At 45.6% G+C, this 27,050-nt stretch overlaps 1 protein-coding gene and 1 pseudogene across 1 annotated transcript; one reads left to right on the top strand and one right to left on the bottom strand.

Annotated features, from left to right (window-relative positions):
* Nucleotides 1-12,392, bottom strand: part of LOC132370197 (zeta-crystallin-like) — a 104,842-nt pseudogene extending 92,450 nt beyond the window's left edge.
* Nucleotides 12,166-25,317, top strand: RCN1 (reticulocalbin 1). Its single transcript, XM_059931335.1, has 6 exons — nt 12,166-12,690; nt 17,623-17,816; nt 18,823-19,001; nt 20,405-20,465; nt 23,040-23,239; nt 24,128-25,317. The coding sequence occupies exons 1-6, from the start codon at nt 12,437-12,439 to the stop codon at nt 24,233-24,235; spliced, it is 996 nt and encodes a 331-aa protein (XP_059787318.1). The 5' UTR covers nt 12,166-12,436; the 3' UTR covers nt 24,236-25,317.
* The last annotated feature ends 1,733 nt before the right edge of the window (nt 25,318-27,050 follow it).

Here is a 27,050-nt window from a genome sequence, read left to right on the forward strand (position 1 = left end):
CACGAAGGACTGCAGGTAGCAGAACACACCTGTCTAATCCTACCAGCAAACCTGAAAAGAAAAGCTCTGTGGGTGGAGGTGGCTTCACACCAGCCCAGTCTTCCCAGCCCACCATCATTAGAGCCAGGGAAGCCTTAGAGGTCCCTCCCAGTTGGGGAAACTGGGAGCAGAGTAGAGCACCTTCAGAAACTTCCTGCCTACGGGGCTTAATTACATGCCGTGGGCAAAGAAGAGAGATCTTTTTCTAAGTTCCTACTAACAGGGTGTCAAATTTCATACATTCAGAATAAGAAATTCAATGCCCCAGGGCAGGCCAAGGATACCTAATGTTCTAATTCTTCCAAAGGCTAAAAGGACTTTCTTTGTTTCTTTATTTTTCTTCCTTCCATCTTTCCTTCCTTCCTTCATTCCTTCCTTCCTTCCTTCTTTCCTTCCTTCCTCCCTCCCCCGCCCCCTCTCCTTTTCCTCCCGATCACTCATAGAGTGCCCTCTCTCTCTCTCTTTCCTTCTTTCTTTCTTTGTTTCCTTCCTTATCTAACATTTGGCAGGTAGGCCTTCGTTTTAAATAATTCCTAGTTTATAGCAAATCTATCCCTGTACTTTCCCGGCCAATCCTCAATTTGCAGTAAACCACAAATCCATTTTTTTTCTGCCACTACCACTGCTGTTGCTAAAATCCTCCAGATAAAGCTGGTGAAAATTATACACCAGGCTGATGGACTCTACAGCAATCGTATATAATCTGATCCCAGCTGGCTGTGCTTAAGACACAGGATTTCCTTTCCTCATTCCTACTTATGTCCTCATCCTTTTCCCTAATGTGAGTTCGATCTTAACCTTTTCCATCCTTTTCATTCCGCAGCACCTCACACTCCATGGAGACCCTGACTCCTAACATGTGAGGTCCAACAACTGCCCTTCCTCCTCCTCCAAATGTCTCCAGCCTCCTGGTTTCCTGTTATCACACCCCCACCCCACCCCCGCCCAGCAATAGCAGCTCCCTTCAAAGCTCTTGGTCTCAGCCCACCCTAGGACTTCCCCAGCACAGAGGTTCTGTAAATGAGGGTCCAGGGGATCATGTGGAGTCCACGAGGCACTCCACGTGATCCATGAATCTTTTGAAATTAATGCAAAATTTGGTCTTTTTGTCAGTTTCTAAGTGAGAGTCTCTAGATTTCATCTAATTTCCAAAGGGCCCTGCCAATCTAAGACTTTGCTTCATCAATTACCTGCTCTTCCCTGCATTTTTAGGCTCTCTGTTTTTCGACTGGTATCCTCTTCATCTACACACAACCTAGGTGTACCATGAAATATAATTACCAGATGTATTAGTCTGCTCTGGCTGCCATGGCAGACTACCACAGGCTTGGTGCCTTCAATAACAGAAATTAATTTTCTCATGGTTCTGGATACAGGAAGGTCCAGGATCAGAGGGCCAGGATGGTTGGTTTTTGGTGAGAACTCTCTTCTTGGCTTGCAGATCTCCACTTTCTCACTATACCCTAGTATGGCCTTTCCAGGGCAGGTGCATGCAGGGGTGGGGGTGGAGGAGGTCTCTTCTTATTATGATGCCACCAATCCTATTGAATTAGGGCCCCACCCTTAAAACCTTATTTAATCTTAATGACCTCCTAAAGACCCTATCTTCAAATATAGTCACATTGGAAGTTAGGACTTCAACATATGAATTTCAGGGATGTTGAGGAGGTGGCACACAGTTCAGTCCATAGCACCAAGGATAAAATAATTTGATTTAAGATGTCAAAGTTGTGATCTTTGTTACACTGGCAAGAGTTTCCTAACTCATCTTCCTGCCTTTTAAAATACCCTTCACGCTGTAGCCAATCATACCTTTCAAAATCACGATGTTAGGAGAAACTTCTTCAGTCTGATGTGTTCTGCTATGTGGAGAAGCAGCCACTAGGTAGCACTCCGGGCCTCTCATTATCTACTGCAGCCCAAGGAGCCCCACATCAGTGGTCCAGTACCTTCCTCTCCCCTGCTTCTTGGGAATGAGCTGCCCACATAGAGTATCCTTTTTTCTCTGATCCTGTGTGCCCAGAGTCTTATAGGAACTCCCTAGTATTTTAGCATTTCCTTTTGATTCCTTCTGGAGGTTTCCATCTCTCTACCATTATTACCCACTCTTCCTGCATGTTGTCTACTTTTTCAACTAGAGCCTTTAACATATTAGTCATAGTTATTTTAAATGCCCTGCATCATATCTAAACCCTGTTCTCATCCTTGCTTTGCCTCTTCAGACTGTGTTTGTTCTTCCCTTTTGTCATGTCTTGTAATTTTTTCGCTGAAAGGCAGACATGACCTATTAGGTAATAATAACTAAGGTAAATAAACATTTAGTGAACTTTTATGTAAATCTGGCCAGCAGTTGAGTTGTGTCTCATGTTTGCTGTAACTGTAGGTGCCAAGGGCCTCAAATTTCTCTAGGGTCCTTGTTTTTATCTCCTCTGTTGTCTTTGGGTTTCCCTAAGAACTCCTTCTTAAATAGAGTCTGAGTCTTACAGTTCTTTCAGCTACAATCCACTTATTATACAGGAGCCCTGTTAATATGGTGGTAAAGAGTAGGGGAAGGGAAGTGTTGTATAAATTTATGATTAAATTTCAGTCTTCTTGTGGGTTTGCATCCCTTTACAAATGTTTCTTTGCTACCCCTTCTCCCTTAGTTGTTACAAGAAAGTTAGAGGGGGCTGGAGACAGGAAACTGCTCTTCTCCCAGGTGAGATAAGGCTCTGAAAAGTCTTTTTCACTAGAGAGTAGTCCTGTGTAATGAGAACATTCTGGGCATATTTCAAAATGGTTACTTTCCTTGTTTACCTGCCAGAGACATAAGGTGATTTTTTTCTTGGCACTTCCCATGAGAACCTGGTGGGATTCTTGGAGGTAAAAACCATAAAACGTCTGACCCCCTGCTCTCAAGACTACAGCCCCCAGGGGAGTCCCCGTCTCCCTTTAGTCCATACACATTCTCAGCAATTCATCAAGGTTTTGGTTCCAGCAGCTTCTCCTCCAGGTCAGCTGATCTTGACCCTTGATTCTCTGCATTTACTTGTCTCTCCAGATTTCATGGTGGTGGTTTGCCCTGCAACCTCAGTTTTCTGGTGGGTCCAAGAAAAGTCCCTGCTTTTCAGCTTTTTTCTCGTTGTGAGGTCAGGAGTGACAACCTCTAAGCTCTTCTCTTGTTGGAGCTGAAACTGGGAGTCCCAAGGCAGGCTAGTTTTTGATTGCCTGAAGTTAGTCTTTTGACTGGCTAGTTTTGCTTTGACAGTGAAATCCAACAGTCGGTAGTAACAGGCCCATCCATTCCAAGAACAATACTTTATATTACTTGAATCCATTTAAATTTATTGACACATTTTATAGGCCAGAAGATGTTCTATCTTGGCAAATTTTGTGTACTTGAGAATAATGTGTATTCTGCTGTCACTGTGTAGAATTTTCTAAAATGTCAATCAGCTCAAGCATAGTTAGTGCTATTCAAGTCTACTATATGCTGATTTTCTGCCTACTTGTTCCATCAGTTATTAAGGGACCATTTAAAAAAATCTCTGACTCTATGTATTTGTCTATTTTTCTTTGCAATGCTTTTTTTGCTTCATTTATTTTGCAGCTCTGCCATTAGGTGTATCAACATTTAGGACTGTTGTGCTCTCTTGATTAATTGACCCTTATGTGGTTATGAAATGACTTTCTTTTTCTTGGCAATATTCTTTGTTCTGAAATGTACTTTGTCTGATACAAATATAGTCATTGCAACTTTCCTTTGATTAATGTCGGCATGTTATTTTTTGCCATCCTTTTACTATTTAGCTCATTTGTGTCTTTATATTTAAGGTACATTTTCTGTAGGCAGCATATAGCTGTATATTGCTTTTTTACAAAACTTGACAATCTCTGCCTTTTAAACTGGGGTGTTTATATGATTACCTTTAATGTGATCATTAACATGGTTAGGTTTGAGTCTATCATCTTGCTATTTGTTTTCTATTTGTCTCATCTGTTCTGGGTTCCCCTGTTTCTCTTTTGTCTGCCTGCTTTGGGATTAATTGAATACTTTTTATGATTCCATTCTGTGACCATTGTTGGCTCATTAACTCTAACTCTTTGCTTTGATATTTTTGTGTTGCTTTCGGGTTTAGGGTTTAAAGCACACTTTTTCACACTACTAATGGAAGTTAAAGAGTTGATTGCTAAAGACTCACAGGACCCAAAATAACAATGTTTACAAACCTACAGGAAAAGGATACAATATACAACATTAAAGTAAAGACATGTATCAAAACTAAGGCTATCTCACAGTCCTGGGTCTGGAAAAGTCAGAAGGAATCTCCTGCTGTCCCCCTTTCTGTAAAAGCCATAGCCAAATGCACTTAATCTTTTGGGTCAGGAGCCATTGTTGTGTATACAGAACACCTCAGAACTAAGGAGCCCCAAAGGGCATGCTGCCTGGTCCTATAAGCATATTCTTGCTACATAACAGCAGAGTCCTCCAGGAATCTCAAAAAACAATGCTGACAACTGGTAAAAATCCACCCCTCCCACCCACACCCCCTGCCCAGATTCCTCAGACCCTTGGTTTCAAGACAACACAATGAATGGGTATGTTTCATGGTTTCATTAGGAGTCAGTGCTATGCAGAAACTTTAGCAAAACCACTCAGCCTAGCCTGCTGGAATTAACCCTTACCACACAATCTTTAATATATCCCAGTTTGTCGTCAAGTGATATTACACCCTTCATATATAATATAAGAACCTTAAAACAGCAGTCTTCCATTTCTGTCCCCATGGCCTTTATACTATTGTTAGTATGCATTTTACTTATGCATATGTTATAAACCCCACAATATATTGTTATTCATTTTGTTTGAGCAGTCAATTATATTTTCTAAGGTTTTAAATAGAAAGAAAATATTATATAAGAAAAGTATCTTATATATTCATCCTTTCAGTTACCATTTCTGGTGACTTTCATTTTTACATTAAGGCCAAATTCTATCTGGTAATGTTTTCCTTCTGCCTTTTTTGTTTCTCTAGTCCTCCTTTACAGCTTTCTTTTGCATTAAGTGAATGTTTTCTAGTGTAACATTTTCATTCCTTTAATGATTTTTTTCCACTATTCATTTTTTAGTTTTTTCTTTAGTCCTTGCCCTAGGGCTTACATTATACATTTTAATTCATCAGGATCTACTTTAGATATACTAACTAAAGATATAAAGGTATACTATGTTACGGCTGAGTAGAGGCTCTACCTTATGAGTAGGGGTGCACGAAAGAAGAGACCCAACCTTTCAGCTGCCCTTGCCTGGATTTAGCTTCCATAATGTATAGTTAGGAGAGATGAGAAATGCTGATGGCCTGTTCCTCCTGAAACATACCATACCCTTCAACTGGGAGCTGTGGGAGAGCCTGTGTTCTTGGCTGTGCCTACCTGGAGTGGAGTTTCTGCCATACTGAGCTGGAAGAGGAGCGAGAGGGGGTGGTTCATGGTTCACACGCTACAGACTCTCCCTGTTTTTACCTTGATCCTTACCACATACTTTTAAGTTTAAGTTTAAAAGTTTAAGATGACTTTTTTTCTCTGGCTGCTTTTAAGATTTTTCTCTTCATCACTGGTTTTAAACAACTTGATTATGATGTGCCTCGATGGAGTTTTCTTCATGCTTCTTGTACTTGGGGTTTGTTGAGCTTCTTGGATCTGCAGGTTATAGTTTTCATCAAGTTTGAAAATTTTGGCCATTATTTCTTCCAATTTTTTTTTCTGTTTCCCCTTCACAGACTCAAATTACTCATATCATAGGCCACTTAAAGTTGCCCCAAATATCACTGATTCTCTTTTTATTTTTTTAATTTTTTAAAATTAATTAATTTATTTTTTGGCTGAGTTGGGTCTTCGTTGCTGCGCACCGGCTTTCTCTAGTTGTGGCGAGCGGAGGTTACTCTTTGTTGTGGTGTGTGGACTTCTCATTGTGGTGGCTTCTTTTGTTGCGGAGCACCAGGCTTTAGGCACGCGGGCTACAGTAGTTGTGGCACGTGGGTTCTAGAGAGCAGCCTCAGTAGTTGTGGCGCACAGGCTTAGTTGCTCCGCAGCATGTGGGATCTTCCCAGAGGGCTCAAACCTGTGTCCTCTGCATTGGCAGGCAAATTCTTAACCACTGCACCACCAGGGAAATCCACTTCTTTTTATTTCTTAAATTCATTTTTCTCTGTATGTTTCCTTTAGGATAGTTTCTATTGCTATGCCTTCAAGTTCATTAATATTTTCTAATGCCATTGTGATACTGTGATTTATTTTATGAAATATATATTTGGCCTTTGTCTCCTTCTTGACACAGAGCTAAATGATAAGAATGATAAAGGTGTCCTTTATTATTCATAACAAGCCCCTTTCAACTACCTCTGAGTTTATGTTAATAAAGTGACCTTTGGAAAGCACCTAAGGATGAGGGCTGATTGCCAGGGCAACTAACCATGCGATTATAGGATTGGAACTTTCAGCCTATCCTCCAACTTCTAGCCTCCAAGGAGGAGAGAGGGGCTGGAGCTTGAATTAATCACTCATGGCCAATGATTTAATCAAGCATGCCTATGTAGTGAAGCCTCCATAAGTCCCAAAAGGACAGGGTTTGGTGAGCTTCTGCGTTGGTAAAGACGTGGAGGTCCTGGGAGAATGACAAGCCCAGGGAAAGCATGGAAACTCCAAGTCCCTTCCCACATACCTTGCTCTATGCGTCTCTTCCATCTGGCTGTCCCTGAGCTACATCCTTTTATAATCCAGTAAATAAAATGTTCTCCTGAGTTCTGTGAACTGCTCAACCTATAGATGGTCAGTCAGAAGCACAGGAAACAACCTGGACTTGTAATTGTCATCTGAAGTTGGGGGTGAGACAGTCTTGTGGGACTGAACCCTTAATCTGTGGGATCTGACACGATCTCCAGGTAGATATGTCAGAATTGAGCTGAATTGTAGGACTCAGGTGGTGCTGCAGAATTGCTTGGTGGTGTGGGGAAAATCCCAGACACATTTGGTGGTCAGAAGTGTCAAAAGTGAAATACTGTAGTGGTATTCAGAGAATATTGTATGTGATGTAAATGAAAAAAATAGTTTTTCTTTATATCCATGCAGTGTATTTTTCATCTCAGGTAACATTTTTTAATCTCTGGACTTTCAATTTGAGGCTTTTTTGTGTCTTCCTTGTCCCCTCTGAACCTTTTAGATATACTGAATACAGTTATAACTGTTTCATCTTCTTCTCTGTTCATTCTAACATCTTGATGCCAACATCTTGGATCTCTGTGCACCGATGTCGAACCAAAATACAGAGACAGAGTTTTGGAGGAAGACAAAGAATAGCTTTATTCTTTGCCAGGCAAAGAGGGAACACAGTAGGCTAGCACCCCAAGAACTGTGGCCCCCTCCCTGGGGAATAGGGAGAGGTCTTATAGTCAGGGCTCATGGTCAGGAGTATGTGATAAGGATCAAGGCAGTAACAGTCTTGGCATTCTTCTTTCTTCTGCAAAGTTTCAACACAACACTGGGTCTGGTCATCTCCAAGGGTGGGGTTGCTGACAATATTAAGGTGTGTGCAGTGTCTCAGGTGGTTGATGAGTTTCTCTCGTCCCTTTAATCTTGCCTCAGGTGGTTTCTGGCTGCTCCTCCCTTGGTTAGCAATTGTTCCAATCTGCCCTTTGGAACTCAGGAGAGGTCATGGAGGCTGGAGTCTTGCTTACAAGAAATGGGGAACAAAAGGCATCTATGCCTGGGAGCCCCACAGGGCCCCACTTGGTTTCAATCTGTGTCAGTTCTGGGCCAGTTTTTATTGACTGATTATTCTCTTCATTATGGGTCATGCTTTCATGTCTTGTTGTATCTGATTGGATGCTAGTAATTGTGAGTTTTACCTTGTTGGGTGCTGGATAGTTTTTGCATTCCCGTAAGTTTTTCTTGAACTTTTTTACTGGGATGAAGTTCAGTTACTTGGAAATGGTTTGATTGTTTTCAAGTCTTGCTTTTGTGCTCGTTAGACATTTTCTGGAGTAGTGCTCAGTTTAGGGCTAATTATTCCCCATCACTGAGGCAAGACCCTACTGAGTACACACTTTACCCAGTGCCCCATGAACTAAATTTCCAGTCTGGCTGCTGGGAACAGGCGTTGTTCCTGGTACTCAGTGTTCCTTCTAACCCCCCTTTCCGATGGTTCATTCCTCAGGCTCGTGGATGCACTGATCAGCACTCTACTGAATACTCAGGGGGACCCTCTGCTGAACTTTGGGGTTCTCTCTTTGTGCAGCTATGTGTTCTCTGGTTCTCTCTCCTAAGAAATGTGGCTGATTTGGTCCCTGGACCCTCACCTTTCTCTTTTCAACTCAGGGAATCTGCCAGGCTTCATCTTAGTTTCCCCTCTCTGAACCATGCCCTGGAAAATACGTGAAGGCAAGTAAACTGGGGTAATTGTAGAATTCACCTTACTTATTTCCAATGTCCTTCATTGCTGGTGTCCAGCACATTGAAAATTGTTGTTTTATATATTTTGTCTGTTTTTTTGTTGTTGTTTGTTTATTTGTTTCAAATGGAAAGGTAAATCCAACCCCTTCCTTCACCCACCTTGACCAGAAGCAGAAATTGGTAGTTATTATTATTCTACTATTTATTCAGAATATCTGTTGGGCACCTGCTTGCATGAGGCACTGCACTTGGTGCTGGGTATACAGTGATGAATCAACAATAATGGTCCCTGGCCTCAAGGCGAATCTGTCTTATGGGGATCAACTTGTGTGGAAAGGCAATAAATGTGTTGGTCCCTGGACTTATGCACATAAACACAAATCATATGTGGTCCTTCCTTTCAATGAATTCAGAATTAAGGGAGACAGAGAAAGATTTGTTAATCCAAAGCAAACTGTGAAAGGTGTTATGTGTGAGATACAAAGCTCCGGGCATATTTAGGGAGAAGTAATAAGTTCTGACTGGAGGTATAAGGGAAAACCTCATGGGGAAGGTGACATTTGAGTTGAGCCTTGAAGACTGTGTGCAATTTTGAATGGAGAAGTAGAAAAAGGTAGAATGCTCAAGGTGCTTTTAAACCTGAAAGCAGTTAATCATGATTGCTCCTAGCAGACACAGTCACTGGCTTGCTCTTCCTTGCCAACAGAACACTAATCACGTGCTTCAGAGGAAGCTAGATATCTTCCAGCTCCAGGAAGTGAATCTTGATTTGCCTAAATCAGCACTGGAAATTCCATTCCCCTTGCCTGGATCAGGCATAGGCCTGTGACACAATTCTGGCCAGTGAGATGTGAAGGAATGTCTGCTGGGAGAATTTTCTTCTTAATAAAGAGAGGAAACACTCCTTTTTTCCCCCGTGCTTCTGAGAGAAAAAACACAAAACACAAAACCTGGTTTCTTGATGATGTCATCAACCCACTTGGAAAAAAAAAAAAGCGCCACTTGAATTAACCACTCTGAAATTGATCGAACATGAGACTTGTTCCCTGAGAGGACAAAGTTTTCTTATTGTTTTAGTAACTTCTGGTTGGATATTGTTGTCTTTGATGATGTTACTTGCAGCCAGAAATGTAGATCAACATACCCCAACCGACCAGCCCACCTTTTTGAAATTTGCTTTTCTTTTCCACTGGTACCAACTGCTGCTAAATGTCACTCCTCTTGCCTCTGATTCCTTTGCCTCATCAAGAATAAAGATTAAAAATGACAATATACTTAGCCATACATGCACATAGGAAGAAATAAAAGGCAATTTTTAAAATGAAAGAAAGCAATTACACAGTGAAATACCTTGACTATTTAATATCGTCACTTATTCCTGATCCTTTGGTTGAGAGGACTTGTTTAACTCTCATAGGACAGTAGAGGAATGAAAATATAAAAGAATAGAATGTAGGCAAGCCCAGGGGAAATGATATAAACTTCTACATTCACAGCAGTGCTGGAATTCTCTGGTAATTCCCATGGGAGCCAAGACTACCTCTGGAACAATCTAACTGTTGGAAACCACTAGTGTCTGGCAGGAAACCAACTAGAACAGGGTCAAAGGATGTGCCATTCTCATTCCTGAGAGTCTGCATCAATCCGGGGGCCCAGGCCTGCCGCTAGCAACATTGCAAATAAGCAAAGACTGTCTCCAAACTCCACCCACTTTCTCATTCCCTTCCTTATCCTCCTCCTCTTTTTCTAGCTTTGATCTTCTTCTCTCTGTACCTCCTCCCACTCCTCCCCCTCACCCCCCCACTCGACAAATCACATCCTGCTTGCCAGAAGAGCACAGAAGGTACTAAGCCACCTGCCTCGGGGCCCTTGCATTTCAATTGGGAGCTCTTACACACCCAAAGAAATGCTTCATATTGCTTGAAATCCAAGCCTCTGGACAGACATTGGGGGACAAGCCATTCAAGCATAGCACTTCCTGTCTCATGCAAAGGCAGTATGGGTGGGGTGAGGCACCAAGGAATACATCCAGGTCTCGCTGCCAACCAGTGGGGATGTACAGGATCACAAGGACTTTACCTCAAACTCTAATGCTCTCTGCCCATTCACACAGAACTTATCCTCCTCTCATATATTCAAACTCCTGCTGTCTGGCTTATCCCTCTCACCTTCCATCTCAGTTTAGATGTCCCTTCCTCCAGGAAGCCTTCCCAGATCGATCCCCTCTGACATAACCCATGACACTGAATGCCTACCTCCCCAATAACTTGTCATGCTGATTTGCCATCTGTGGCTACTCAGTAAACCAGTGCCCAGCGTAGCTCTGACATTTAGCAGGTGCTCAGTATATTGAATGAATGAATTAGTGAGTCAATGAATGAATGAATATTTGTTCACATACACTATAGTTCTCTAAAAACCATGACTGTCATGTTCCCCAGTGTACCCTCAACACCCAGCCCAGTGCTTAGGCCATGGAAGGCACACAATCATTATTCACTAATTGACTGAAAGAAGTCTTCAAAAGACGGGTACTTGGACCTATACTGCTGTTGATAGTGTCCTGATATCCTTATTGCAAGAGCAAGAAGCACAGCCCAGTGACCTTTTCTAGATGATCAGGGATGGGGGATGGAGCAAGATGAAGGAAAAGCTCTGGGAGTTCAGCTGCCCAGGGCTATAGGGGTGGGCTCCTCTTCAACCACAATTTTAGATTACTAGAGGTTCATAACCTGGGGCACACGGTGGGGCTTCAGAAGATCCGTGCATCCTCTGACACTTTAATCAAACATCCAAGCCTGTAGCTGTATGTACATTTTTCCGTAAGAGGGTCCATGGCTTTCAGTGAGCCTCAAAAGGCTGTAACACACAAAGAATCATTGCTCTACCTGAACTGTCCAATATGACAGCCACTGGCCACATGTGGCTATTTAAGTTTAAATCTAAGTTAAATTTTCAATGCCTCAGTTACACTAGCTACCTGTCAAGTGTGCTCAGTAGCCACTCCCTATTGGACAGCCCAGATATAGAACGTTTTCATCCCTGCATAAAGTTCTACAGAGCTTCTCTATAGCGGTAGCATTACTCCGGATTCAACGTACAGACAAGATTTGTTTAAGACATGTAGTCCTTTTGTACAGTGAGCTGCCATCCTTTAGAAGTGAAAGCAGACAGCCGAGATCCTGACTTCTTTTGAGACCATCTGCCAACTCGGGGCCTGCACTCCTCCTGGCAGCCGGAGTGCACAGGGCTGCTCTGTTTAGATGGTCCCTCGTCATGTTGACGTCATCTGCTTGGCCCTCCTCCACATTTGAGTTTGCGACCCTTGTTTCTAGGAGACCTCGCCCACCCGGGTCTCCTTCCAGTCTCTTTGCGTTTCTAACCACACTCCAAGTTTGGGTAAGTGGGGTTGAATTTGTTTTAAGAGCACTTCTTGGGGCGGCGTCTGGGGCTGAGATTCGGGCTCCCAGCTGGAAGTTGGGGAGAGCCAGCGCCTCCCTCCGTTCAGTTCTCTGGAACCGAAAGGGGAGAGGGAATTTTACCCCGAACATCTGTTGCTCGACAAAGAACTTCTCGGTCTTCTTACCAGCCCGCCAGTCCCCAGCCCAGTCCGCCTGGGCCCGCCCCTCGCGACGAGATCGCGGGGAGGGGCCGAGGCGAAACCCGAGCCCTGCGCCCACCACCCGGGCGGGCGACGTGGCTCCGCGGCCCCGGCTTCCCCCCGCAGCCCGGCGGCCAATGGGCGCGTGAGCAGGGCCGCCCGGCGCTCCCCTGCCCGCCGCCTGGGGCGCGCCCCTCCGCTCTGGCACGGGGCGGGCGCTGGCCGAGGGGCCGGCCCGTCCCCTCCCTCCTCGCGCTGGCCCCAGCCCCGCCGCTGCCGCCGCCGCCGCGCTCGCTCCGCGCAAGCATTCCCGAGCCGCCGCTCTCATCGCTCGCTCGGTCCCTCCCCGCGGGCCGCTCTCCGCTCCCGACGATGGCGCGCGGCGGCCGCGGTCGCCACCTGGGGCTGGCCATGGGGCTGCTGCTGGCGCTGCTGCTGGCGCCCCCGGCGCTGCGGGCCAAGCCCACGGTGCGCAAGGAGCGCGTGGTGCGGCCCGACTCGGAGCTGGGCGAGCGGCCTCCCGAGGACAACCAGAGCTTCCAGTACGACCACGAGGCCTTCCTGGGCAAGGAGGACTCCAAGACCTTCGACCAGCTCACCTCGGAGGAGAGCAAGGAGAGGCTGGGGTGAGGCCGCGCTCGGGGGCTCCGCAGGTGCCCGCGGGGCCACTCGCGCGGGAACCGCGCGGACCGCCAGCTGCAAAGCGAAAGAGAAATCGGGCGCCGGGACCCAAGGGCGGGGCCCGGCGGGCCCGGCGGCTGAGCTGGGGCAAAGTTGCCCGCGGGCGCCGGGACCCTGCGTGCTGATCGCCGCCGGGGCCCGGGGTGGCTTCCCGCGGGGAGGCGAGAACGTGGCAGCGGTCGCGGGAGCCAGGACGGCCAGGGCCCGCCCCCTCCCCTGGGTTGCATCAGAAGGGAGGGGAGAGAGCGTACAAAAGAAAAATTTGTCCACGGTGGCCTTTTAGTGACATGAGTTCTTCCCCACTCTCCCGGTTCCTCTCTTACCCCCGCATTCCAAGAGAGGAGGGCATGAGACACTGCTAAGGTCTCAAGGATTATCATTAAAGGGTAAAAGATGAAGGGGCAGCCGAAGGAGAGGGTTGATTCCTGGCCTATGTCCCTGGGCCCGGACTGGGGTGTTCTTGCCTTCTGCTTAATCGCCCCAATATCCGAAGTCAGGGGTATAAAAATCCTGTTGTTAAGAAGGGAGGGGCATTTGGGGATGGGGGGTGGAAATGGAAACTGGTCCCCTCCTTTCCGTTTCCAGCAGTTTCTGATGGCAGCAGAGGCACCCAGTCTTTTGGCAGCTGAGGGCAAAAAGCTGGAGGGTGGTGTGGTGACAGGTTGTGAATTTTACTGTTGAAGGCAGTTGAGTCAGGAACCAAACCTGGGAAACAAAACCTGAGTACATCTCAGTGCACCCTCTCCGCAGCCCCTGGGGAGACACTTGAGCTTTGTGCAAAGGTATCTGGGAACCCTTTCACAGAGGAATCAGCAGTCAGCCTGATCCCAGATGGAGACCCATCTAGGGAGGGTCCCAAGAGCCCTGCCTACTGGGCACCAGGCCTCCGGGAATCTGGTTCCTGGGGGTGGAGGGTCTTTCTGGCCTGCTCCCCAAAAAAGGAACACAGCCATCCTTGTGCTGATGGGGGCTACCAAAGGCCAATGTGGTTGGTTAGAATATGAGGCTAAATTATACCTATTGTGTAGGTGCACCATCTGCCTGCTCTGATAAAAAGAGCTTTGAACTTCAAAGTCACCTCCCAACAATCACCTTTTTTTTTTTGCAGAGAAGTACTTTCTCTTCTAGTTTGGGCTTTAACAAAGGGAGCCATTGATGAGTTCAGTCCATTGTATTGCTTTGAGGCACTTGGAAGCTGATTTATTCTGGGGCCCCGGGTGGCAGCCATTTGTCACCAGGGAGAAGGAGGAGGAGAGGTTTGAGGGATTGGAGTAGGGAACTCCAGTTTTCAGTCGTAAGGCTTCCAGTTTAATGCCTTCATCATGATGAGTAAGAGAGCAAGTGGTGATGAGCAAGTGGTAATGGAGTTGGTCTGCATTTGACCCTTGTATGAACACCTTAGCTGCATTCATTCATTTTTTTTTGAATTTTATTTTATTTATTTTTTTATACAGCAGGTTCTTATAAGTTATATATTTTATACATAATAGTGTATATATGTCAACCTGCATTCATTTATTCATGCAACAAACATTTGAATGGCTACTGTGTTCCAGGCACCGTGTTAGATACCTGACAACTACAAAGATAAAACCTTATGTTCTAGGCCATAAAGTACTTATAATCATATGCGGAGGATAGAGATTCAAGCAGATGCTACGCATAATTGCTGTGATGGTGGCATGTAAAAGCCACAATGACCCCATCTAGGAGAAGGAGCTCCCTAAGGCTTTGGGTTGGAGAAAGTAACTTGGGGGTTTGGGATGTCACCTGACCAGAGCTTGTGGTATGACTCAAAGGTTACCTGGCGTATGAGCAGGGGAAGGCATACTGAAGAGAGAACAGCCTGCTTATACAGGTTTTGAAATCTGTTCTTGTGGATTCGGGGTGTTGGGACAGTAAAGGGACAGGGCAGGAAAAGTGGGAGGTGGGAGTGGCGAGGAGGCCAAGGGCAGAGCAGGGAGGACCTCTGTGAGGTGGAGATTAGACGTTATTCTGTACATGGTAGAAATGTCATCATCCCAAAAATTTATTAGGAAAGTTGGACTGGCAGTAGGGCAGAGAACATAACTGAGGCACGGATGGCAAGACCAGGGACACAGGGTGGCCGTGAGCGCCTCAATCAGGCACAGCGGGAGAGGGTAAACCCAGAGCCACGGTGGAGGTGGAACTGGCAGCGCTTGCTTTTGGCTCAACGTCGGGGTGGGGGAGAGGAGGGGGCAATCGAGGGTGGCATCCGTTCTCTGGCCTTGAGCCGCTGGGTGGGTAGTGGACACACCGCTCACCTGTAAGGTAAATCTGGGCTAAATGCAGAGGAGGCTGGAGCGTTGGAAATGATGGGTGCAGTATGGGACTGGCAGAGCGTGAGAAGCCATTTGTCTGTCCACAGCTCCTGGTGCAACAGTCCCCTCCAAGTCCGGACTGCAGAGGCAGGAGCACGACTGGATCCAGGCAGCTTTGTCACCACCATCTGCCCATAGATTCTGAAAACATGACAGCTCTAAGGCCCCTGAAGACAAAAAAAAAAACGTGGGGACCCAGAGGCTTCATGCAGTCACAAATGTGCTGCACAGTCTAAGAAGAAAATGTAAATTACTTGCCAAGATTTAACATCAAAGCGATTTCACATTCAGCCCCCGATTTCCGGCTTCTCTTGACACCCATGGCCCATTTTTCCATGAGGCAGTCATTGTCTGGAGCAGAGCTGGGCGGCCTTGTTGGCAGCTGTCAGGGGATCCCCGGGCTCCCTGGACGCTTTGCTTACTTCCATTACCTGTTACCTGTTTGCTGAGTTCTCCATCCGCCTGTGGTGGGGATTGTCATCCTTAGTGAGGAAAGGCACACATTCTCTCCTCTATTCCTCACAACATTCCTTGTAAAGTAGGTGTTCCGTTTACAGATGGGGAAACTGAGACTCAGAGAGTCAAGTCATTTGCCCAAGATCACACAGGACTAGGGTCCAGGTGTTCTGATTATAGCGTTTGCTTTATTTACGTCATAGCCTCCTTTCTCTATAGCTCATGTTTGAGATTTTTAAAGAGAGAGGTTAAGATTATATATGCTTCCAACAAATATTTATTGAGGTCCCACTACGTGTTTCTTTGGCATAGATTAGATGCTGTCCTTTCCACAAAAACAGGTTGTATACTGTCTGACGTCATTTGGTCTTTGCTGCTTTGAGATTCTGCTTCTCAGTTGGCTTTGGATAACCGATGGGCATGTCACCACTGTGTCCCCAGGACTGGAGCAGTGTCTGGCGCACAGTAGGTAGGCTGAACACTGCACTGTGTTGAAAGAATTCTGCTGTGTCTAGCTGTGATTTCCTGGAACGAAGATACTTGAGGTTTAGTCTTTTGGTCTTGAGACCTGTTAAAATTGCAAATGAAGGGACAAGTCAAAGCTGTTAGTAAAGTTTACACCTTCCTGAGAAAGAGGAGCTTGGGCTACCCAGGTTCAGGTAGGAGATGGAGATTTAAGTGCTAATGAATTCATTTCCATTTCTAATTGATCAAAGAGTAACTGCCGATTTGAACTTCTGTTCACAGTAAGAAAGATAAAATTCTAGCCCAAAGCAAAGAAACAAATCCCTAATTAGCCTGTATGACATCATCCCAGGTAAATGGACTACTAGGGTAAAACTTTCTTAAACATTGGAAATAGCTTGCAGGTGTCTTTGAAGTTCCCTTCAGGGATGGCATCCCTAGCTTGGGGCCTTTTGGCCTAGAGATGGACACTGTTGAGTTCCCAGCCTGAAGTTTGCTCCGGACAGGGGTTTGGGGTGCCTTAGTGAAGTCCAGTGGGGAATTGCTGGAACCTGGGCCAGCTGTGGAGCAGGAGTTCCCAGTGGGCATAGGGGTCTTCACCCTAAGAGCAAGGGGTTGAGGCTCCTGCAGCTGCTTAGCTGGTTAAGTTTCTTGAATAGGTTCTAAAATGTCAAGGCTCTTTCATCCCTTCTTTTTTTTTTTTTTGGCTGTGTTGGGTCTTCATCGCTGCGCGCGGGCTTTCCCTAGTTGTGGTGAGCGGGGGCTACTCTTCATTGCGGTGCATAGGCTTCTCATTGCAGTGGCTTCTCTTGTTGCAGAGCACGGGCTCTAGGCGCGAGGGCTCAGTAGTTGTGGCTCACGGGCTCTAGAGCGCAGGCTTAGTAGTTGTGGCTCACGGGCTTAGTTGCTCCACGGCATGTGGGATCTTCCCGGACCAGGGCTTGAATCCGTGTGCCCTGCATTGGCAGGCAGATTCTCAACCACTGCGCCACCAGGGAAGCCCTAGCAGGTGAATTCTTAACCACTGCACCATCAGGGAAGCCCCTCATCCCTGACATTTTCTGCTTTGTCCAAGATCTGGTCTCCTCCTGCTTTAAGTTTCAAGTCTTTGAATCCAAAGTGGTGAGATTTAAAAAAAAAAAAAAAAAACCACTTATTTTGTGGTTGGTTTAGTTAGAATCTTCCATCTTTTTCATTGGGCTTAGAGCCAGAGGACATGGATTCTTACACCAGTGGTACCAAATACTCCCTCATTACTCTAAAATGAGGGAGTTAGACTATATCAGGGAAGACTGCTAGGTTTCATCTTACAAATCAACTCACTCAGTTTCTGCAGAGCGCTGTGTTGAGAAGGATTCTGAGGCCACATCAAGGTTTTTTATCAGGACAGAAGGGCCTGATCCACTAGTAGTGTCTGCCATTGGCATTGGGTGGTTGTGGGGAAGGCATATCATCCTTGGAAAAGGTAAACTTCAAGATCCTTTCCAGCACCATCGAATCATTGATTTTATTTTAGCATTTATGCATCTTAGATTCTGCAGGTGTTTGATCTCTTTCTGGAACAGGATCACACAAGCCTTGATAATAGCCTTGTGGGGTTTTTTTTAACTACAGGAAGATTGTCGATCGAATTGACAGTGATGGGGATGGCTTTGTCACCACCGAGGAGCTGAAAACCTGGATCAAACGGGTGCAGAAAAGGTACATCTACGATAATGTCGCCAAAGTCTGGAAAGATTATGATCGGGACAAAGACGATAAAATTTCCTGGGAAGAATACAAACAAGCCACCTACGGTTACTACCTAGGTAAGAGGCGCTGCAAGAGCGATTACACAGCTGGGGCCTGTGTAACAAGCTTCTTGTGGGAAACTCTACTGTCTCATCATATCTACTCGCTTTGGGGAGACGTCTCAACCTCCTAAGTAAAAACTGCTTGTGTAACATCCTGCTCTGCTTACTAAGAATACACCAAGTTGCTTACTGTGAGTGAACTTGTAGGTGGAAGGGGGCAAGGGTCTAATAAATAATAAACTGCTGCCTAACCTGAGCTTACAATCTCAGAGGTACACCCAGAGAACAAAGCAGAGAGGAAGCATGTTTTGTGTTACAGTTTCAGAATGCTGCCGAGTTTCAGGTAGCAAGGACCGAGTAAGCTGGAACAGTCCAGGAAGGCTTCCTGGTGGAGGGTGGTTTGGGAACTGGGCCTTAAAGAATGGATTTGTATCTGGAGAGATAGAGACGGGTGGGGAAGGTGGGTCAGCTGGAGGGGCAAAGGTGCAGCAATGCATTCAGCAGTGGGCAGGGTTTGGACATGTCATGCTCTTTTGGGGGGAATGGTGGAGGGGGTGTGTGCCCAGCACTGGGTGCAGACCCGCTGGGTACCTGGCAGAGCTGAGAGGACAGGCCTGAGGAGAACCAAAGACACATACACTCCCAACCAGATTAAGAGAGGTCTTGAAAAGAGTGGAAGGAACATTTAGAATAGATGTCCTGGGTACTAGGGAGCCTCTGTATGTTCCGGATCAAATAATATGATGAAAGTAGGGCTCTGCAGAGAGAAGTATGGCATTAATATGGTCTCAAGCCTATGCGTTTCACCGCTTGCTGTAATGCCCCTAACAAGTCTTTAGGGCATGAACTGTATGGTGGTATGGAGGGACGGACACTAGAGGCATTCTGAAATCAAATGTTTCAAAGAACTCGATAGGTCAGGACCTTTTGTTTTCTATGTACCATTTGGTGTGAAGGAGGAGTGATCTGGAAGAAAACGCCTTAGGAGCCCGGTTTTCATGTTTCTGTGTACATCCTGCAGGAAACCCCACAGAGTTTCATGATACTTCAGATCATCACACCTTTAAAAAAATGCTGCCACGTGATGAGAGAAGGTTCAAGGCTGCAGACCTCGATGGTGACCAGACAGCCACCCGGGAGGAGTTCACCGCCTTTCTGCACCCTGAGGAGTTTGAGCATATGAAGGAAATTGTGGTTTTGGTAAGATATAGAAAGAGCCTGCGCTGGCAAAAGACCAGGACGAAAGCTGCACGGAAACCTTGTCCCTTCTTGCAAAGTGAGAACGTTCTTCAGCCTGAAGGGAATGGGACAAGGACCCTGAAGTGGAATACACCGGAATACCTGTGTACCCAGGAGATTAGTCAGGGCAGGGTAGCTGCCGTAGCAAGTAGCCCCCAATCCCAGCCATTTAACACAATCGAAGGTTATATCCAGTCCCGGGCAGACGGTCCCGGTCAGGTGGATCTCCTGGGCAGTTCTTCTCCAAGTGTTGTCAGGCTCCCAGTCTACTTCCATCTTGTCCTCCACCATCCTGTGGCTTTGAGGTCACCCTGGCCACTACCAGCTGGTAGATAGAAGAAGAGAAGGACTGAGGAGGAGGCATGGCCTGCCTTTACTGTTCCGAGGGCTCCTCCTACATATGACAAGGCAGGGGAATGCAGTCTAGATGTGTGCCCAGAAAGAACAAATGCGTTTAGTGAGCAACTAGCTAGCCTCTGTCCTATTTGTCAGCTCTGAGGGAACAACAAAAAGACTCAGAAATGGAATGCATTGTACTGTTAAATCATATGGAAACTTAAAGTCGGACCATGCTTGGAAAGGATGCTCCCCTTGGAGTGTATTTGCTTTCCAGTGTCTTGTTGGGTCCCACCTGCCTTCATTTTCCACGACAGTAAAATAAATGCCATCACCTGTTTTCAGGGCAGATATCCCAAGGCAGTTCCAATTGTTTTGATGCTGGGAGACAACCAGCTCTGGACTATTTTAGTTACCCAGTCGTGGATGGGTTCACTCTTGCCTCATGCTTCATCCTTATGACCACAGTGACCCCCCAGGACTGGGCAGTGGCTCTAAGAATCATTCCTTTTTACCACCCAACATCCACTTAGTGATAGCTAATCTGCCAGAAGACAAAGAAGATGGGAAAGTGGATTATGGGCTTCTGGATTGGCTCTGTTCTCAGGTTGGCCGTTTTCTTCAGGATGCCTTTGAGTTTCTGTGACAATGGACAGTAGACTCATTTAATTACTCACCTTAGCAAAAATCCTAGTTAAGAAGTCAAATGTATTGATACTAAATACACAACATAATACATTCGAAAGTCAGGTATACTTTTATTTTCTAATTGCCCACAGTTCCATATTTTTCTGACACCAACTCGGTGTTCATGGTCCAGTTAGCACTGGAATCTGTCTTTGTGATCATTTTAGTCCAGTGGTTCTCAAGCTGGGTTCCTCACAGTACACAGAGATGATCTGGCTGAAGGGTGGAGACGGTTGACCTGGCAGGGCTTCCTGATATAATTAGAGTACCTCTGGGCTTGTCGGTACATTTTCAGTTGCAGAGAGGGTGCTGCTTTTACGATTCCCCCCTTTGCTTCCTAGGAAACGCTGGAGGACATCGACAAGAACGGGGATGGCCTTGTGGATCAGGATGAGTATATTGGTAAGTGCTGGCCTGGAGGCCTGCTCCACTGTCCCAGCTGGGCAGCACCCTCCGCCCACATGGCTGGCTGCTTTCCTCAGATGACTCTTTCAGCAGCAGCTGCAGGTCTGTAGGTGTCACTCCTGTGACTTCCCAGCGAGAGGGGCTTGTCACACCAGCCCTAGCGGTGCAGATTCAGGGAGGCATTCCTAGTGGAGAAGAGCCCAAAAGGCTGGCCGCACCCCAGGGCTGGCCAGCAGTTGATCCCACGGCTCTGAGAGGTGCCCTTCATCACACCGTGTCGTTCTACCTTTGCGAAATGGGACTGGAGATCCCAGAGATGTACAGTGAAGCTAGAGCGGACAGTCTCAGGGGACAGACTTTACAACAGGCTGTTAGCCAGCGGGGCCTAGAAACTGGGTGGATGGAGCTGTGGTCAGCAGAACTGTTGACGTGCCCGAGTTCTCTGCAGAAAGGCATCCCGTCTTAGGTAAATCCTTTTACAAAGTGCACGATGGCCCCATGATATAGCCGTCTTACGCCTCTGGGTTTTGGTGTTTCATTGGGAGTACTGTTCCTAGTTTTTTGTTCTGAAGGGCTCCACTTAAGCAACATCAAGAAGTGTGTTTGCAGGTAACTGAACCCTGGCTGAATGAGGCTCCAGTTAGTGCCCCGGGTCAGACACCGCCCAGGAGCGCTCCCAGCATGAAGGACTAGAGCAGGCAGCATGGGTATTTCCATTTGATCCTCAGCTGCGGCTACTTCAGCGCTTTGGCACGTGGCCCCAGCTGCGGGCCACCTTCTCGTGATAGCTCTTCTTTTCCCAAGTCTCAGTAAAGTAAATGCTGGAAAATCATTTGAAGGGTGGGATGGATATAATTTTTGTGCAGATATTTAACAGAGGCAGTTAATTACCTTTCAATGTAAAAGAAGAGCCCATGTTGCCATCAGTCTCTGGTGTGTGGTTGTATTACTTCGCCACCCCATACAGAAGAATAAGCGCCTTCTGTAATGAAGAGCAAAGTTTCTTCTAATCATTTGGAATTATATTTGGTCCAAAGAAGCAAACACTGTCCCCCTCTGTCTGTGGTAACAGACGGGCAGCTCTCGCCACAGTAATTAAAGCCATCTCGGTGGCACTACCTTTCTTTGTAGAATAACCAATGCTGACAGCCCCGTCATCAGTGCAGGCAGCAGAGCCTGCCTCAGGCCTGGTACACGTGCGTGTGCGGGAAGGTTCAGAGCCCCGGACACCTTGACAGTGGTGGCGGAATTAGACTGACAGGGAAGGCTGACTGATTAAAACGATGTAGCGCTTTTGATTAAAAATATGTGCTCTCCCCACCCTCCTCCTGATCTGCATTGAAAGGGTGCAAAGTCGGGGGCAAACTCTTTGAGTGGCTTTGCCTAAAAGAAACATTCCATTCTTTACACTGGCAGAGAGGGAGGTGGGCGCATTGTTCTTGAAAACTGAATTCTGGGTGACTTGCAGTCAGAGAGACCGGATGTCCAGACTTGTCTAGCAAGTGACTTCATTTATGGAGGAGACTTCTCGGCAGGCAGAGACGAGTGGAAACCGCTGGTGATGTAGCGTAGTGGGAAGAACACTGGAATTAAGAGTCCTGGCTTCTCCGCTTACTAGCTGTGTGACCCTGTGGGAGTCGTGTAATCACTCAGTATAAGCCTCAGTTTCCTTATCTGTAAAACGGGAAGACACAGCGCCCATGTTTCCAGGATAGTGTGGGTCTACTTGTAGCTGAACGCCGGGTCTTGCCTCTCTTTTTCCTTCATTCGCTACTTACTGTCTCTACCACCTGACATTTCCAAGCCGTTTCCATCAAAAGAGAAATTGCCCTCAGGGTATCTCTCTTTTCCGGGAAGATCTAGTGGCTTAGCAAACAATGGATAAACTTTGCCTTCTTTTTCCTTTCCCTGCCATTTTCTAAAATTTATCTATCTTATAAAATTGCTATAAGGATGAAATAAAATATATGTGAAAGCCCCCTGGAAATGATATAAACGACAATAGTAGTAAACACAGTGGTTAAGACTATGGGTTGGAAGCAGAGTGCCCATGTTCCGGTGTAGCCTACTACATTCTCATACTAGCTGTGGGTCCTTGGGTTAAGGCTGTGCCTTGGTGTTTTCATCTATAAAGTGGGAATCACGACACCTAACTTCATAGGATTGTAATGAAAAATCAAATTTAAAAAAGTATGTGCTTTACACAGCATCTGGACCATAGAAAGTGCTGATATTGGTCATTGTTATTAGTTTTCACCTGTATAGTTCCAGGCTGGGTTGTAGCGGGCTTTCACATTTGACCTTCATAATAACCTTCTGAGTAATAAGTTATTGTCTCCACTTTACAGACGAGGCACTGAACTAAGTCAAAAGCCAGGATTCATCTTCTGGCTCCCAAGCACAGTTCTTTCTCGCCCACGAAGCGGCCTTCATAGTGGATAAATCATTGCATTATTTACCCAAGAGACTGCCCCCAGGTGTCTGGTTAGGTCTCTTGATTGCTAGAGGTCAGGTTTTCTTGGACTTACCTTCCCACTTGTCTTTATAACCAAGAACAGCCTTTCCTTCCAGCTGATATGTTTTCCCACGAGGAGAATGGCCCTGAGCCAGACTGGGTGCTGTCAGAACGGGAGCAGTTTAGTGAATTCCGAGATCTGAACAAGGACGGGAAGCTGGACAAAGATGAGATTCGCCACTGGATCCTCCCACAAGACTATGACCACGCACAGGCTGAGGCCAGGCACCTGGTGTATGAGTCGGACAAAAACAAGGTATTTCACCATCCTCTGGAATCATTCCTTGAAGGGAGACAGTTTACACAAGATTGGTTCTGTTTGCTTCTTTGATGTTTGCCTTGGCTCATGTGGCCGTGTCCTTATTGACTTCTCTCATTCCTGCCCTACATCAGAGACCTATGAACTTGAGCCAACACTGTGATAACCCACAGTGAGCTCATTAGGCCCAGATGTTCCTGTTCCTGGAGAGTCTGCCGTGGGTCACACTTACGTTCACTGCCATCTCCTAGGATCGCAGAACCGGTCACTTTGTTGGCTGTGGGCAGGCATGGATTTAAGAGGTGTGCCCTGTGTTGCCCTAGGACAAGCTTGTTCATCCATTCATTCAGTCAGCAGACACTCGTCAGACATCTGCAGCATGTGAGGCAGAAGGAAGCCCATCACATTAAAGTCTAGGCATCCTCAGGCCAGCTCACCGTGCTGGCTCCGAGCCAATATCTATTGGTCAGTATCCAAATAAATAAATAAGTAAGATTTAGAAAGAAGTCCTGCCTCTTCCCATTTTGATCACAGCTGCAAATTCTCGGGAGACAGTCAAGTTTTGCAGTCAAGCCATAAAAGGGAAGGAGAATTCTTCGGGGCCTGTCTTGGGAATGCCAGCATTGTGTGTAGACATAACTAGACTCTGGCTTCTCAATTCCTTGAGGACTTTTCTATGTATTTTAGCACAGCTTTTGTAGCAGGAGGCTGTTCCAGTTTGGGGTTTTGCAGGGCAGTGATGGTAGATGAAGGTGGTACCTAGTAGCTTATTATGAAATGTAATATTTTAAATGTTGCAGATCAATGAAATAACATGAGCTTCATGCTGTGATGACTCAGAGTGACCAGAGTTTCTGTGACAGAGCTCTTTTCTCTCTCCTACAGGATGAAAAGCTTACTAAAGAGGAGATCTTGGACAACTGGAACATGTTTGTTGGAAGTCAGGCTACTAATTATGGGGAAGATCTCACCAAAAACCATGATGAGCTTTGATGCACATTCCCCAGAATATGACAGACTGTCATAGGCTTTCTTTTATTGTCCTGGATAATTGCTACAATTGTCTCATTTACAGCAGTTGTGTCCCCCAAAAAAGCAAGTTTATCACCTCAGATTGGGGTTAAAATTATTTTTTACTCAATATTTGCTGGAAAATAGTCATCACTGATCTTTGAGTAAGGTTTCTGTCCAAACACATTAAAATCTTGGTAAATTGCAATGCTCTATGGGGGCACATTGCTAAAACATGACTTTTTAGCTTTTTCCATGAAATTTGAACTGAAGGGGAATAAAATTTGAAAAAGCCCTATTATTCAGAAGTTGGGTGAGCGGGGAGAGGGCAGTATATGGAGTGACTGCTATGTATTTTAACTGCAGAGTTTTTACATTTGCCACTGTTACATAATTGGTGAGGGAAAATTCTGATTAAGCCTCAGTGGTATCTCATCCTACACAGGCTTCTTTCAGAGCAAGGCTGATATTTCAGATTCTTCTTCTTGACTTTGTACTCTGAGCTGTTACTATAAATGGCATACAAATCTCTGCGCATTCTTCTATATGGACCTGCTAATGTGCACAACAGATCCACCCATCTTTGTTTTTTGTTTTTTGTCTTTGTTTTTTTACAATAAGAAGCAGTTAAGAAGGGTTATGTGAAAAAGAAAGGAATTTGAAAGGTAGGGAGAAAAGATGAATGTCAGGCATTTGAAGAACTATAGGAAAATGGTAGACACTTTACCATACTTGAGAAATTTTTCTTGACATGTAAATGAAGCAGATCTGATCTTTGAAAAAGTGAATAGAAATCCAATCCATTTCCTTGCTGATCTCTGATAGGAATAGGGAGTAGGGTCCTAGGAAAGCCTGCTTAGTGGAGCTCTGGAACCCATCTTATCCAGTCCCGGTGAATCCACAACCCTTGGACCTGCCCCGGGACCACTTACACCATGTAATTGACAAAGCAGTGTTCCAAGCCACTGGCTGAACTGGAAGAAATAACTTTTACAGGTTGAACTTCCACCTTATAAGGAGAAAGTGAATGAAATAAAGGATCCCTGTGAGGATTTTCTACTGTGTCCTGTGGTGTTTGACTTCACATGTACTATTTGTGACATTATTCACTGTTGATATAGAATTTAAACCATTCGTGACATTATTCACTGTTGATATAGAATTTAACAGTGGGATGAGATGACATGAGTAAGATTATAAAAGTTTTGCATTTTAAAAATCCAACTATTAGAATGTTCAGAACATTCATATTTACTTATTTAATACATATATACTTCTCTATGCTAATTAGAGAACCTGCAGGTCATTTTAATGGTAAGACCGTTCAGAGACAGGTTTCAGTTGGAGGAAAATCTGGACTTCTTATCAAGGCCTAGGAGGCCCTATAGCAACTGGTCCCTTCCCAACTCATCAGCCCCACTCCCTTTCACCTCCCATAGCAGCCCCACTGACTTTCTGGTCCTCAAACACACCAAGTTCATTTCCAGGTTGGGCCCTTTGCACTTGCTATCCTGATTTGGAACCCCCATCTCACACATACTGGGGTAACTCAAAACATACTTCCTCAGCAGGACCTTCCCGACTCCATTATTTGTAGCAGTCCCATTTGAGTCCCCGTCTCATTTCCCTGTTTTATTTTCTCCTTGGTATGTACCTATTGCCATTTATATTTGTTTCCCAGGGCTGCCATACAAAGTACCACAAAAGAGGGTGGCTTTCAACAACAGAAACTCACAGTGCAGGCTGGAGTCTGAAATCAAGGTGCTGGCAGGACTGGCCTCCTGAATGCTCTAGGGGAGAATCCTTCCTCGCTTCTTCCTGCTTCTGCTGGCTCCAGGCGTTCCTTGGCTGTGGCTGCATTACTCCACTCTGCCTCCATCTTATGGCCTTTTCTTCCTCTCTCTGTGTCTGTCCTCTGTGTGTCTCTTATAAGGACACTTGTCATTGGCTTTAGGGCCCACCTGGATAATCAAGGGTGATCTAATCCTAGATCCTCAATTACATCTGCAAAAAGCCATTTTTCCAAGTAAGCTCACATTCACAGGTTCCAGGAGTTAGGAGGTAGACATATCTTTTGGGGGGGGGCCACCATTCAACCAAATGTACCATTTGACATTATCTTGTTTGTATGTTGTCCACCTTGCCTGAGCTAGAACATAAGCTCTATGACAACAATAGCCTGATTTGTCTAATTTACTGCTGCTTCCCAGGACGTAGAACTATAGAGCCTAGCCTACAATAACTACTCTGTAATTATTTGCTGAATGGATGAGAGGTTGTAGCTTTAATCAGAGAGAATACTCCTGGGGTGGGGATTGGGGGGATACTACAAAAAAATTTTACAAAATGGCTAACATTTGCTGAATGAAAAGTAATTTGCCCAAGATTCCAGAGTGATTATATGGCAGGACCAGAACTCAAATCCAGGTGTTCCTTGCTCCAAAATCTCTGTAGTTTAACACTAAATTTTACTGCTCCAAATCTCTGAATCTATGTACCCTTTATTTCTTTGCTCACCCACAGTACATGTGGTCAGGAAATGAGAATAACTCCTCTTACCTAGAAATAGGCTGACACATTTTTTTCAAGCAATGAGAACCTGTCTTTTGAAAAATGAGAAAATAATATAGTGTAACCCAATTATAAGCATAACACTTTTAAAAGATGCTAACGTTATTTTTCCCCCAAAAGGGAATACTGGTTTATTAAGTTATACATAGTAAGACATTAAATATATTTTGAGCACTAAGTTTTTCCTTTCAAGTCAGTGCACATAAGAAGAGAACCCTCAAAGAGA

This window comes from Balaenoptera ricei, chromosome 8 (genome assembly GCF_028023285.1).
Source record: "Balaenoptera ricei isolate mBalRic1 chromosome 8, mBalRic1.hap2, whole genome shotgun sequence".
In the NCBI taxonomy this organism is placed as follows: domain Eukaryota; kingdom Metazoa; phylum Chordata; class Mammalia; order Artiodactyla; family Balaenopteridae; genus Balaenoptera; species Balaenoptera ricei.

What these genes read in the sequence shown, in the direction of transcription:
- RCN1 (XM_059931335.1), top strand. Translation starts at nt 12,437, where the DNA reads ATGGCGCGCGGCGGCCGCGGTCGCCACCTGGGGCTGGCCATGGGGCTG. An exon ending in CACCTACGGTTACTACCTAG is followed by an intron (nt 17,817 to 18,822) that starts GTAAGAGGCGCT and finishes TACATCCTGCAG; the next exon opens with GAAACCCCACAGAGTTTCAT. An exon ending in TGAAGGAAATTGTGGTTTTG is followed by an intron (nt 19,002 to 20,404) that starts GTAAGATATAGA and finishes TTTGCTTCCTAG; the next exon opens with GAAACGCTGGAGGACATCGA.